Source organism: Tamandua tetradactyla, chromosome 16, assembly GCF_023851605.1.
Source record: "Tamandua tetradactyla isolate mTamTet1 chromosome 16, mTamTet1.pri, whole genome shotgun sequence".
NCBI lineage: Eukaryota > Metazoa > Chordata > Mammalia > Pilosa > Myrmecophagidae > Tamandua > Tamandua tetradactyla.
Window position 1 is genome coordinate 72,637,868 of NC_135342.1, and position 14,841 is coordinate 72,652,708.

Genomic DNA, 14,841 nt, shown 5'->3' on the forward strand with positions numbered 1-14,841 from the left:
TTCTTGGAAACCACGGCTCCCTCCCACTCTTCCACCTCTTCTTATAACCCTGCCCCTGTCCCCTTACCCCTTCTTTCCCACCCCTCCCCTAGAGCAGTGGTTCTCAGAGCAACTGAATACCCTGGAGGATCCTTACAATTCAGATGGGCCCCGCCCCTAGTTTCTGATGCAGCTAGTCGAATGGGCCTAGATAGGCACTTCTAACAGCTCCCAGGTGGTGCCGATGCTGCCGGTCCATTAACCTCACTTTCAGAACCGCTGGTTTGGAAGTCAGCTTCACTCCACTCTCTCTCTGGTAAGCAAGCCTTTATCCTCTGATTGAGCCATGGCTCTCTGGCATATGCTGTCCAAGGACCGACAGCGTTTACTTTATCTGTGTAATTATCTGTCTCATGCCCCTCTCTCTCTCCCATTTGACGTGACTTTTTGCTTGCTGCGGCATCAGCCTCCAGCACGTAGTAGGTGGTCAATAAACATGTGCTGAGTGACTACCGTTCAGAAAGGTTTAATCCAATGAACCTCCCAGCAGCAGGAATGCAAGTGTTGGATTCTTCGCGCCTCACCGGAGACCTCCTGCGTTTTTACTCTTTTAAATACTTTTTTATATTTGGCGATTTCAGAATCTTCAACGTTCCTCGGAACCCTCTTGTTCTTGAGCAGGTGCCGTAAGCTGGGCGCGGCTAGGGGAGCGCGGCTGGGGGAGCCCGGCCTGCGCCAGCCGGGCGGTCTCACTGTCCCGCTTGCCCCGCCCCCGCCGGCCCCACCCCCGCCCTCACTCGGCCCTAAGACGAGCCCCGCCCCCCGCCCCACAGCCGTACTTAGGCCCCGCCCACGGCCGCCCCGGTATCGGGGCTGCTCTGCGCATGCCCGGCCGGCCCTCTGCGTCCCAGACCCGAGGTAAACTTTTCCCGGGACAATGCCTGGACCCAGCCGTCCCCAGGACCCTGCCAGGTAAAGCCTCCCGGCCCCTCGCACCCCGGGTCGTGACCGCGGCGGGGGCCTGGTGTGCGAGCGGTCGGAAGGGTCGCTGCCCGCGGGGCCTTTTAGCTGGCACCGCCTTTGCGGACCCCGCCTGCCCAACTGCCGGGCGCCGGCGCCCTGCCCTCACCTCCTTGGCCAGAGGTCCGAGGACTCTGCACCTTCCCCAGCCAGCGACAGCGAGAGTCCAGCCAGCGTGGATTCGGGCGCACGCGGGCCTCTTTACCCTTCCCCGAGGGCAAAGCGTTTCCCTCTTCCCAGGCCCGAGGCTTTGCAAACCTCGTCCTTTCTGCTCGGCTGCCCAACCCCTGATGGTGAGGCACTGGCCCTCACCTGGCAGCCCTGGGTCCTCGGGGGCCGTTTCCTAGGCGTGACCTCGGCTCCCTCAGTTACATAACCTCTGCTCCTGAACATGATCGTGTTCTCACCTCGCCCTTGTGAGCATTAAATGGGAAGAGCGTGAGTGTGGGGCAGGCCCACACTCAGAACCAGGGAGCTGCTGCTGTTGCTATTTTTATGGCGACCCTTCCAAGGAAGCACCCCTTATTTTGGCAAACACGTTTTTGCAGCCTTTGCTCCTACTGAGCCTTCTGCTCAGTTCTGGGGCTCCTTTTAAAGGCCACACTCAGTAGAGTCCATCTCCACTCAGGGTGAGCCCGTTCCCTTCTCTGTAAACGGGCCTGTGTGATTTGGTGGACCTGAGAGTCCCCTCCGGTGTCGGCTTTCAGGGATTCTTTTAGGGTCACTGCTTCCCAGGCACAGACAAATGCCACCCAGTGGGTTGGCTTAGCAGCAGGAACTGACTGGCAGCACAGTTTTGGATGCTAGAAGGCTTGCTCCCTCCCTGGGTTGAAAGTGTTCTTGCTGACCAGCCATCTGTGGGTTCCTTGGCTTTTCCCATCACATGGTTAAGTCTTCTCCTTTTTCTTCTGGTTCCTTCCTATGGCTTTTTCTTTATAAATCCTCCCGTGATAGATGTAACACGCATCCTAATTCATTTGGCCACACCTTAACTAAAAGTAACATCTTCAAAAGGTTCTATTTACAGTGGCTTCACAACCACGTGAATGCAATTAAGAACCTGTTTTCTTTTTTTACCGGGATGTACAACCCAATCTGCCACAGGCAATTTGGCCAGTTCTGAAATTCACTGCTAGTATTTAAACACACTTATTGAGCACCCTGCCACATGGAAAGATGCAAAAAATAGCAAACGTTTCTGCTCAAACAAGTGCTCATCTAATGATGGAGACGTTTATAACAGTTAACTATGCATTGGACAATAACTGAGAACCTGTGACTATATGTGATCCACATCATTTAACCCTTGCAATATCTTGCAAGCATGCCGGGGATGAGAAAAGTGAGGCTTACAGGGACCCTTCCCATACACTTTGTGTGTGTGTTGGGGGCGGGGGGGGGGGGGGGAGAATTGCATGGGCCAAGAATCAAACAGGGTCTTGTGCATGACAGGCGAGAATTCTACCACTGAACTACCCAGGCACCCCTCCTATGCCCTTTTGAAACCAGATCTGGCTAACTTAAACATCTGATTTTCCCCTGTCTGCAAATCTGCAAAACTGTCTTCAAAAGGACGATTAAAAACAACTTATCAAACGGACCAAACCTAACCCACCTGGAAAGTGTAGTAGTTGTGGTTACAAATCCAAGTGCTTGCATATTATCAGTTAGTGGTTCCCACAGTGTGTTCCCCTGGTGCACAGCATCTGGCATCAACTGTACTTGGAAATCTGATAGAAATGCAAATTTTCAGGCCTTACCCCAAAATGAGTAAATCAAAAGCTGGAGGTGGGACCCAGCAATCTGTGCTACCACAGAGCCTGCAGGTGAGTGTGATGCCACTAAAGTTTGGGAGCCAGGGCTATAGTTATAAGGCAATTGAAGGCAAGGGTTTGATATCAGAGGCAGGTTAAGAGAAAGAAGTTTAACCCTGCCATGACCTGTTCAGCAAACCTGTCTTACATGAGTATAACTATAAATTATTCAACTGTTGCATTGCAAAAAAAAATTTTTACTGTATTTTAATTTTAAAGATTTCAAAGTGAACTTATTTTCTAAACTGTGTGTGCTTAGTAGTCTGTTTTTGATCTCATTTAATCATAGCAACAACCATGCACTTTAGGTACTGATCATTACAGCTAGAGTATTGATAAGGAAACCGGGACTCAGAAATGGTAAAACCCAAGTCACACAGCAATGGAGAAACAGAGGCAGGACTAGGAACTTTTTACCATAACTCTGATTACTAAAAACGTTTGTCTGTTTTGTTTCCATTGTAGAAACCATTTGATAGATGATGCTAAGGCCCGCTTGAAAAGGCATGATGTTGGGGCCAAATTTTCTCACTTGTCATTTGACAAATGTTCTGTTCTTCTACCATTATTGGTTAAAGACGGAAAAATCCATCTGTTATTTACTCTCCGATCAGAGAAGGTAGGTGGACAAGAAGGCTCCTGCCATCAAAATCTCAGAGCATTGGAACAACCCACTAAAGTTTATCACTTGCATGCATTTTGGCACCACTAGACTCAAAATTGGATTTGAGCTGTACACAAAGCCACAGTATAACATGGCATTTTTTGGGAGAAATTTTGAAAAGAAAAATAAGTAATTTAGCTAGCAAGTAACTTAAAATATTTTTAGAATATATTTCTTAGCCTTAGCATTATTGGCACTTGGGACTAAAATAATTGTTTTGGCGTGGGGAGCTGTACATTGTGGGATGTTTAGCGGCATCCCTGGCGTTACCCACTCGATGCTAGTAGAACCCTCCTCACCCCATTGTGATAACCACAGATTTCTCCAAACACTGCCAATTGTCCTGGTGTGTGTATGTGTGTGTGTGTGTGTGTGCGCGTGTATGTTGGGGAGGGGGAATGGAGTGGGTGGCAAGATTGCCCTCACTGAGAACCACTGTTTTACACTAATCCCACCCAGGTATAAGGTGAAAATACTAGAGCATAGAAGTTAACAATCTAGGCTTTGGAGCCCGCCTGCCCACGTGTGAATGCAGGCTCTTTGCTTGACAACTGCGCAGCTTTGTCCTAGTGACTTAACTTCTCTGTGCTGCTGTCTCTTCACTTGTAAAATGAGGACAAAATATTAGTACCTGTTCATTCAGACTGCTGTGAGGATTACACAGATTAAAAAACGGAAAATCCCTAAAGCAGTCCTGGCCCTGGCAAGTGTTAGTAGGCTCCAGGCACTTTAGTTTTTATCTTCTGCATAAGGTGAAGTTTGGTGAGAGGCAGTCTTGACGTTGCGTCAGCTGCCCCATAGTGTCACCAGGAACCCAGGTTGTTTCTACAATTCCACTTAGTCCTTGTTAATCAGTGGACTTTCATCCTTAGGCTTGCCATCTGGTGGTTACAAAATGGTTGGTGCAGCTCCACACCCACCCCTGAGAAAGGGCAGCACCGAAGGTGTCTGTCCCCATTTATCACAAAGGCAAAAGCTTTCTCAGAGCTCGCCAGGAGGTTTCACTTGCATTTCATCGGCCAGAACTGACACAGGACCACACCCCCAGCCATAAGGAAGACTGGGGAAATGAAAATGTAGCTGGCACATTCTTCCTCACACAAACCCTGAATTAAATGGCTATTGTGTACGTATTGACAGGGATGATTCTAGAGCTCCAGGATCTTTTGGAAAGCACTGTGTAGCCAGATCACACAAAGGGCGGATCCGGATTGTGTGTGTGTGTTGCCTAAAGAGAAAAGGAAGGAAACCAAGATTTATTGAGAATTCTTCGTACCAGTTACTTTTCTGATTATCTCACTGAATTCATTTCATGTTCATGACTTCTCAAGATCGCTCTTATTCTCTTTGACAGTCGAGGAAATGGACTCAGAGAAGTTATCTAATTCTGTAAAATCATACGGCTAGTAAGTGCTGGGGCTGGACTTGAATCCCATAGCTGCCTGACTCCATAGCCCGTGTGTCTTTTAGTACATGACACTGCTTCTCAACAAGCTCCATTATTTGGAACTGAAAGGCAAATAATGGAGCAGAAGTAGTATAAATGAGATCTCCTCAAAGTTTGAAGGTGCACAAGTTAAAGACTCACGGTTGCCAGGTGGAGAGCAGTTTCTTGTGGACACAAAGGCGGATGGTGTGCTAATGCCAGGCCTGTGATCTCTCCTCAGCTGCTGCCCATGAACAAATAGGCAATAAACCAGGTGCACGGGGTCCAAAAGAGCCCAGGATTTGGTGGTGGTTATCACAGAAAGCAACCCAGAGGTTGCTTAGACACCAACCTGAATCAGAGGTCTCCTAGCAGACTAAAAAGGAAGCTCGTCTCTACTTCATGTAGAATGAACAAAGCTACCAAATTTAACCTGGATATTTTTTATTTAAATATTTCCCTACTTAAATATGTAACAAACATGATACAAATTAATATCCATACTTAGTTGTGTCCATTCATTCAACAGACCCTATGCCATGACTATGTAGATAAATAAACTTGACACCATCCCTGCCATCAAGAAGATAATAATCTAATGGGAATTCAATGCTAGTGTATCAGAGTGTCCAAAATAGAATAGTATACATAGGCCCTGTTTCAACCACAAGAGGTGATGTGTAGTTCTGACCACAGAGTCTACACTGCACAGTAGCAGTGGGTCAGAGTTATAGCAAAGTACTAAGAAAGCAATAAGAAGCCTCTGGAGTCCTGGCTTTACAGACCGTACTCCATAAAGAGACTAAGACAGCCCAGTTCCAGGCAGTCGTTATCCCGAGACATAAATGAGCTCCATATGCAGACAAAGGAACAACACTTTGGTGAAGTATTTGACCTAAGAGTTCTTGGCATCCCACTTAGGGGAGAAATAGCACACAACTTTGGCACTGAGTAGGCACTTAATAAATGTTGGCTGGCTGGCTGGCTGAATGCCTAATGTTAAAAATATGCCAATTTAAAGAAATGTTGAGCTAGGAATGGAGTGCCTGACTTATCCCCACACTGTGGGTGTGCCGTCACTTTCCCCTGCTGTCGGGGGAACTTACGAGTTTTGCAAAGCTGTAGATGCAGTAATTTCAAGGTTATTGAAATACAAAAAGAAAATGGGCCGTGATGTGGCTTTTTAAGCAGGATAATGAAAAGTATCCTATTATCAAAAAGAGCAGAGCCATCAGTGCTGTTTTGTGGCTTTGGAATTAGACCTGTGTGGGTTCTTTTTGGTCTGGGTCAGGCAGTGACATAAATGCATGAGGTGATGAAAGCCAGGTTCCAAGGCAAGACACTCAACTGGGAACCACGCAGGGTCCGGGGCCGAGTCCCAGCTCTGCAAACACCACAGGAGAAGCACCTGAGCATGTTTTTGAATTATGAGCCAAATAAAAATACATGCTAACTGTAGGAAATCTAGACAAGCTCAGACCTCAAGCAAGTGGGTCTCTGGTTTGTTGTGTTTCACCGAGAGCAGCTTTGCTTATTAATTCTTTTGTTGTGTGGTTTTTGCCTATTCTTTTTTTTGTTTAATATTTTTATTGAGAAATCTTCACTCACATACACCGTGTGCACAATCAATGGCTCACAGTATTATCACATAGTTTTGAATGCATCACCATGATCATTTTTAGGACATTTGCATCATTCCAGAAAAGGAAAAAACCTCATTCATCCCATACCCCATACCCCTCCCTCTCATGGCCACCAGTATTTCAATCTACACAATTTTTTACCCTTTATCCCCCTCTGCCCCATTATTTATTTATTTTTTATCCTTATTTTTATATTCATCTGTCCATACCTTGGATAAAAGGAGCATTAGACACAAGGTTTTCACAATTACACAATCACATTGTAAAAGCTATATTGTTAAACAATTGTCTTTGAGAATCCAGGCTACTGGAGCAGCTCAACAGTTTTAGGTACTTCCCTCCAGCTACTCCAATCCACCATAAACTAAAAAGGGATGTTTGTATAGTGCATAAGAGTAAACTCCAGGATAATCCCTTGATTCTGTTTGAACTTCCTCAGCTGCTGAAACTTTATTTTGCCTCCTCTCTCTCTTCCGCCTCTTGGTTGAAAGCTTTCTCAATCCCATGATGCTGGGTCCTGGCTCATCCCAGGAGTCCTGTCCCACATTGCCAGGGAGATGTACACCCTTGGGAGTCATGTCCCATGTTGGGGGTAGGGCAGTGAGTTCACCTGCCGAGTTGGCTTTGAAAGAGATGTTTTTGCTTGTTGATTCTTAGGTGAGAATGGACTTAAGCCATAAATTCTGGTGTGCAAAGGATCGCTTTGTTTAAAACGTAAAAAGTATTTACATCTAATTAAATCTGATCCTAACCCCTATCTGGCTGTGCAGGTGAGAAATTCCATCTCCTCCCTGGGCTGTGCACCATCAGGGAAATGTCCTCCCATAGATGGAAAAGAGAGCTCTGGGCATCTGTCCACCAGGCTCAAGTGTGTGCTCTCCCAGTAGCTCTAGAATCTGCTCTCCTGCTAGCTCTAGACTCTCATTGGGGTTCAGGTTCCTCATCAGTAAAATGGGCCTGGTAACAGTACCTAATGTGTGCGGTTGTTATGAAGGTCAAAGGATATCTGAAAAGTGTTTGGCATGCTGGTTGGCTTTGTGATGTTGGCTATTATGTATGTTTTCATTATTTCACTGGCCAGGTCCACTATCCCTTGATACTTAAACGCCACCTCAGTCAAGGGACCCTGTCAGAGACCTGGTGCCCGACAGGGATCTTTCAACCCACATACTCCCAGCCCCAGCCACTCACCTGGGAGCTTCAGAACTTGCAGACACCTTCATTCCTTTCATGGCTTTGGGGAATTTTCTACTTCCCGTTACCATTCTCACCTCTCTTTTCCTCCTTCCTCTCTCCCCTGTCTTCTCTCCCCTATCTCTTCCATCTCTTTTCCCCACCTTTCTCCTCTCTTCCTCTTCCCTCCCTCTCTTCCCTCCCTCACTCCTTTCCCCTCTGCTGCCTCTTCTCCTTCTGCCCTTCTCTTCCCCTTCTTTCCTCTCATCCAAGCTATCTGTGGCTTGAAATGGGCAAGAGAAAATTCAAGAACAAAACCTAGATCGAAACCGTAGAAAATTAGCCTGCAACCTACTCATTTGGCTTATGAATAGATTTTTCGTAAGATATTAATTTAACAAATTTAGTAGATTGAAATGCTGATCAATGGAAGGGAGGGGTAAGGGGTATGGTATGTAAGAATTTTTTTCTGTTCTCTGTTTCTTTTTCTGAGTTGATGCAAATGTTCTAAGAAATGATCATGATGATGAATATACGACTATGCGATGATATTGTGAACGACTCATTATAGGTGTAGAATGGAATGAATGTTTGTGATTGTTGGTATATTTAATAAGTAAAATAAATGAAAAAATATATATTATTTAATACAAAAATGTTATACTATTTGCAAAAAAAGTTTGAAAATGTCTCAACTTAGATTGGGTCCTTTTTGGTGCTGATGTTTTGTGAATAATGTTTAGAAATTGTCCATCTTTTCCCAAAATGGTATAAGAGTAGCTTTCTTACTAATCCAAAACAGTTTTTATTCCTTATTAATTGAACAAAATGTGTAAACTACTTTAATCATATTGTTATGCCCATGGGGCCTTTTTGAAAATTATTAAATCAGGTTCATATTTTCATGAAGCCTAATGATTCCTTGCGGTTGCTTTCTTTCACTGACTACCTGGGAGCTGAACATGTTAACATGATAGTTATTCTGAGATGATGTAACATATGCCTATTTCCTATCCATTTTGTGAGACACCCTTGTTGATGTCCATTAATGTTTTTTCAGCTACTCTGCTAACTATCATTGATAGTTCGGTGAAGTTTTTTTTTCTTTGCATGGGCAGGCATCAGGAATCGAATCCGGGTCTCTGGCATGGCAGGCGAGAACTCTGCCTGCTGAGCCACCGTGGCCAGCCCTGAGTGAAGCTTTTATGCACTGTAGCAATTTCTGCAGTGTTACTGATTTGTTAGCAGAGAGGAACTTTAAAATGTTTTTTGTTTGATTGTTTTTAAGGCTTGCCAAAATGGGAATTAAGCTATAGAATGCAACACAGTTTATAACAGCATCTAGTTTATCCTTTATACAATCTACTGGCCCTGGTGCTAAAAATGCTACGGTGGCCTCTTAACTCTTAAACAGCAAGAATGACCTTATGTGTTCTTGTTATTGAATATTTAACATGGACCAGGCACTGGGCTTCAGCCATCATCTCATTTACCATCCCCACACAACCCTGAAGGCATGCACCGTCATTACCCCTCTAGAACACAGGCTGGGAGAGGCGGAACCAAGACCCTTGCAGAGCCAGAGAGGAGTCTCCTTGACCATTCAGGATAAACGGGACAGTGGGTCCTGGGTGGGAGTGGGTGTAAAAGAAACTGAGGTCACATTTACTGAAAAGTTTCCTGCTGCAGAAGAGAGAAGAGTGAATGGTTTTGATTTCCAGCCCTGCCCAAGATGACAGAGAGGTTATTTTAAAGACCAGTGAGAAAGGGAAAAATATTTAGGATGCTGCAAATGAAGACAGTGAGTTCTCCTGAAGTCAGGAAGAAATGGAATCAAGGATATAGGTGGAAGGGGGCAATGCAGGGGAAGGAGAAATCCTGTTCCTTTATATATGTGGGCAGAGAGGTAGGGATGTGCAGTGCAGGTCAATGCTAATGGCTTCAGTGACCACATTTTCTGTGTTTTAGCAAGTTTTGTTTTGCATGGGCAGGCTCCGGGAATCAAATCCAGATCTCTGGCATGGCAGGCAAGAACTCTGCCACTGAGCCACCATTGCACTGCCCTCTAGCAAGCTTTTAATAAATGCACAGTGTAATTAAGAACACAGAATCTGGAATTAAACACTGGTTCACATTCTAGTTCCATTATATACTAGCTGTGGGATCTTGGTCAGGTCATTTAACTTCTTTGAACCTTAGTTCCTTCATCCATGGAATGTACAATGGCTTATAGAAGTGTTCTGAGGACAAAGTTCCTTATGAAGCAACATGCACTCGATAAAGGTTATCGCTTAATATTTCTCTTTTAATTATCCATTCAGGTTTTTTCCCTGTCATTGTAAGCCTATGTGTCTGTATGATATCTTTGGGGGCAAGAAGAGAAAAACTGGGAGTAAGGAAAGTTCTTAAAGTTCTTTTGTTTTTGTCTTATTCGCCATTTATTACCACTGGTATGGAAATGATCCCTTGCAGAAAACAGAAGTTCAGTAAATGTTTGTTGACTGAATAAATAGTCCCATAATTGAAATCTCACATTGCAGTTTTGTTTTTTCAATGTCTAGCTAAGAAGGTCACCAGGAGAAGTTTGTTTCCCTGGAGGAAAGCATGAACCTGCAGACATGGGCGATGTAGCCACAGCTCTCCGGGAAGCCCAGGAGGAAGTGGGGCTGCAGCCTCATCAAGTGGAGGTCATCTGCTGCCTGGTGCCATATCTGCTGGAGGTAATAGTCGCAGTGGAACTGGGTTTCTCACACTCCCATGAGCTTCCCAGTGAATCTGCCATCCTCAGTGTTCCATGTTTGGCCAAATGTGGTTTGAGGCTTGTGTGCTTAGACTCAAGAGACTGATTTCTTGTGTGGACTTTGCCCCTCATTAGCTAAGTGGCCTTGGGCAAGCCCTTTTCCTCTCTGGGACCCCAGTTCCCCATCCAGAGAAGAAAGGGTCAAACTAGACTGGTGTTTTTCAAAGTGGGTACTGTGGAACCCTGAAAATGCTTCAGCATTTCATTAACATTTAATTCATATTTCCTTTTCTCCAATATATATTTATTTTGAGTATTCAGTTGAAAAATAACACAAAATCACTTGTGCTGTATTCCAAATTTTAGCCCATTACAGGCAACGCATCGATCACCTTTGCCCCAGCCATGACTCATTTTTGTGTATACCACAAAATGTTATTTACTGTTTAAAAACAAACTGTTGAGGGTGGTGCGATGGTGGCTCAGTGGCAGAGTTCTCGCCTGCCATGCCGGAGACCCGGGTTCGATTCCCGATGCCTGCCTATGCCAAAAAAAAAATTAAAAACAAGCTGTTGAAAAACTATTACTGTATGCAACTGCATTTCTCTATGAATCAAAATTACCTTGATAGCATAGCACACACAAAAACAACACCTGGAAAAAAAAAATTCCAGGGCTAGTATATCCAGATCTTGTTTTCTATGAATTCACCACAACTTCCTCATTGTTCTACTAATTGACTTTCAAAGGAGCAAATATTGAACATTTGAACTTGAACAGCAGCAACATCCTACTGGAATAAGCTTTTTATATACACTTTTAATGCTAGAATAGTTTTAGATTTACAGAGTAGTCACAAAGGTATGGAGGTGTCTCTCCGATGCCACAACCTGTTTGTCCTGTTGTTAACATCTTACATTGGTAAGAAACGCTGGTTACAACTAAGAAACCGATGTGAGTGCATCCCCATGAACTCTACTCCACACTTGTTCAGCTTTTACACCGAGGTCCTCCCAGGAGCACCTGCAGGACACCGCGTTACATTTATACATTTAGTCCTCACGTCTCCTTAAGCAACTCTGATCTGTGATGGTTTCTCAGACTTCCCCTCTTTATACTACTTTTCCGGTCTTCAGGTAGGCTGACCAGGTATTTTGTGGAATGTCCGTCAAATTGGATTTGTCTGATGTTTGACATCATAATATCATGTCTGATGTCATGACTAAGCTAGGGTTATGGGTTTGGGAGAAGAAGCTCACAGAGGTGCCATCCTTTCTTATCATACAGTATTAGGGTAGTATAAACTTTTTTTATGTTTTCTATATGGGGCATTTATATAAATTTTTATTTCAAAAGAAGAGTACCACCGATGCCTAACAACTAGAAAAACACTGGATTGGATCATTTTTTATGTTCCTTTTGGCTTAAAAACTTGGAGGTAAAGCATTACCGAGATCAGTGGTGCTGAGACCAATATCTGTCCTTATTGGGTCTATTCTAAAAATAGAAAGGTCACCGCTCAAGGGAGATTTATGAAAGAAGCTAATGGCCATTCAGTAAATGCTTGGTAAATGAGAGAAAAAAAATATGTATATAACATGGAATTAAAATGAGAAATGTATCCATTATTCCCTCTTCAATTATGTTTTCTAACTGGAACTCTTTTCAGTTGATTTCTGCAAATCCTCCAGCACATTTTGGGGATTTAATTTTGAACCCTATTGACAAATTGAACCATAACGGTTAGAAGTTCCCAAAATGAAAATAATTCCATTTCCAAGGTCTCTGGGAGTTACTAAGTCTTACTCTATGTGAGTGGTTAGAATCCAGCAGTAGTCATGGGGAGATTTCTTTGGGTTAGACACTGCATGTGGACATTTCCAAGATGACCTGCTCTTTTTATCATGCTTGTCACATTATGAAGAAATTAGAATGAAGAAAGGTATTAAAGAAAGGTATTCTTTGTTTGGAAGGGCTCAAGAGGGTTGAATACTTGTAAACATAATCTAATTCTCAGCTGGGGGCAATTTGCACCCCCTAAGGGACATCACTCGATGTCTGGAGACATTTGTGATTGTCACAGCTAGGGGCAGGGGTGCTGCTGGCACCCGGTGGGTTGAGGCTGGAGACACTGCTCCACCCCCCACAGAGCAGAGGGCAGCCCCTGACAACAGGATTATTGAACCCCAAATGTCACCAGTGCCAAGGTCAAGAAACCCTGATGTAATTTAATCCCTGCAACTTTATAAAGTAAATCCATTTATTATCCCCTTTCATAGATGAGGAAATTGGAGAAAAGAGATTAATTCCCGCAAGAACCTATAGCTGGTAATTTGCCAGTAAGAGGTGGCCACCGGGGGTCTTCTCTGAGGAACCTTCTGATCCTGGAAAAGGGAAACCTTCTTGGGATCCATGTGTCAAAAACTTGACTTCACAAGACTGAGTCATCTGCACAGCAAATGCAAAACCCGCTCCCCACATTTGAACTGGGGCATCCGGCTCAACCCTGGCTGCCCTCAGGAACTTCCTGGTCAGTCCCTTTTCCCACACACTGCGATAACCCTTACAAGCTGGCTGTGACTCCTCCACTCCCACCCCAGTTGCCCTCTTGTCAGATATTTCTGTACCTTTCTTTGCAGAGTCCTCTGAAACATAACCAGGGACATTTTCCTTTTTCTTAATGATGGCCTATAAACTTTAATTCATTCTCCTTTACTCTGCCACCTCTGAAACCTCAATTCCTGTGACAATTCAGTTGCCTATTCTAACCACACCCACTTCCTGGGAATGTTTCTAATGGCGTGTAAGCTTTTACCTGGGGCCCTAAAGCCAGTCTATTCCCAGTCCCATAGCAGAAGCCCATGTCCGAGCTGCTGCAGCTTAGAAAATGGGCAGAAGTCACTGTGATTGGTCCTTGAATATCTGTGATGCACCACAGTTTTGCTTCCAAAACAGACACCTGTGTTTTTGCAGACATGTAATGCTGCTTCATCCACAAATTTCCAAAATCCTTTCTTACTTTTCTAAATTGGAACCATGATGAGCGTGCCCTACTTCCTGTCTGAAACATTCGGTCTTAAACTTGCTTTTTTTTTTTAACCATCGCATAGTTGTGTATTCTTTACCATGATCATTTTTAGAACATTTGCATCTCTCCAGAAAAGGAAATAAGAAAAAAAAAAAAAAGAACTCATACATCCCATACCCCTTACCCCTCCCTCTCATTGACCCATAGTATTTTAATCTACCCAATTTTAACCCTTTATCTCCCCTATTATTTATTTATTTATCCTTAGTTGTTTATTTTTTTACCCATCTGTCCATACCCTGGATAAAAGGAGCATCAGACACAAGGTTCCACAATCACACAGTCACATTGTAAAAGCGATATAGTTATACAGTCTGCTTCAAGAGTCAAGGGCATTCCAACATGGCGGGCAAACTCACCGCCCTCTCCCCCTCTCCGTGGGACATGCCTCCCAAGGCTGTAAACCTCCCTGGCGGCATGGGACAGGAATCCTAGAATGAGCTGGGATTATGCATCAAGGGACTTTATTTTGTCTCATTTCTCTCTTCCCATTTTTGGTCATGAAGGTATTTCATTCAATGATATCAGATCACAACTCATCCCTGGGAGTCTTGTCCCACATCGCCAGGGAGATTTTCACCCCTAGGGGTCATGTCCCACATAGAGGGGAGGGCAGCGAGTTCATCTGCCAAGTTGGTTTAGAGAGAGAGGCCACATCTCAGCAAAAGAATAGGCTCTCCAGATGTGACTCTAAGGCATAATTATCCGTAGGCTTAGCCTCTCCTTTGCAGGAATAAGCTTCATGGGGGTGAGCCCCAAGATTGAGGGCTCAGCCTATTAAATTTGTTGTCCCTACTGCTTGTGAGAATATCAGGAATTCTCCAGATAGGGTAGTTTAATATTTCCTCCTTTCTCCCCAGCCCCTCAAGGGGACTTTGCAAATACTTTTACAATTTGCTTTTGATTCTTTTTTTCCCCCACCAATTTCCTCAGAATTTGAGATGTTATTTCCAGGGCTGATATTGGCCACTAGCCCTTGTACTCCCACTTGTCCAACACATTGGCACTTAAGGTGAAGCTGAGGATATGCCCCCAGCTCAGCCCCCGGGAGGGGAATAAATCTGAGATGCAGCTGGGTGATCCCTGTAGCAGCATTCACATCTGCAAAGTTGAAGAGCCCCTGTTTTTGCGATGACACCCATGTCTTCATAGAATTTAAGCATTGTATTTGAGAATCCAATGAGCAGCAGGCCTGTGGTCAGATATTGGTTTCTGCTACTCAACTTTGGGCAGGTTGCTTCACGGCTCTAAGTTTTGGTTATTTAAGCTTCTCTAAGGTCAGGATGCTTGAGGA

At 44.4% G+C, this 14,841-nt stretch overlaps 1 protein-coding gene across 2 annotated transcripts in view; it reads left to right on the plus strand.

The window, feature by feature from the left end:
• Positions 1–827: 827 nt before the first annotated feature.
• The window catches only part of NUDT7 (nudix hydrolase 7), a 32,690-nt gene continuing 18,676 nt past the window's right edge, over positions 828–14,841 (plus strand). For both annotated transcript variants that reach the window (XM_077133098.1, XM_077133097.1), the window contains exons 1-3: positions 828–951; positions 3,279–3,432; positions 10,281–10,439. In XM_077133098.1, the coding sequence (XP_076989213.1) occupies positions 917–951; positions 3,279–3,432; positions 10,281–10,439 (348 nt within the window). In that variant the 5' untranslated portion in view covers positions 828–916. The remainder of the gene's footprint in view (positions 952–3,278; positions 3,433–10,280; positions 10,440–14,841) is intronic.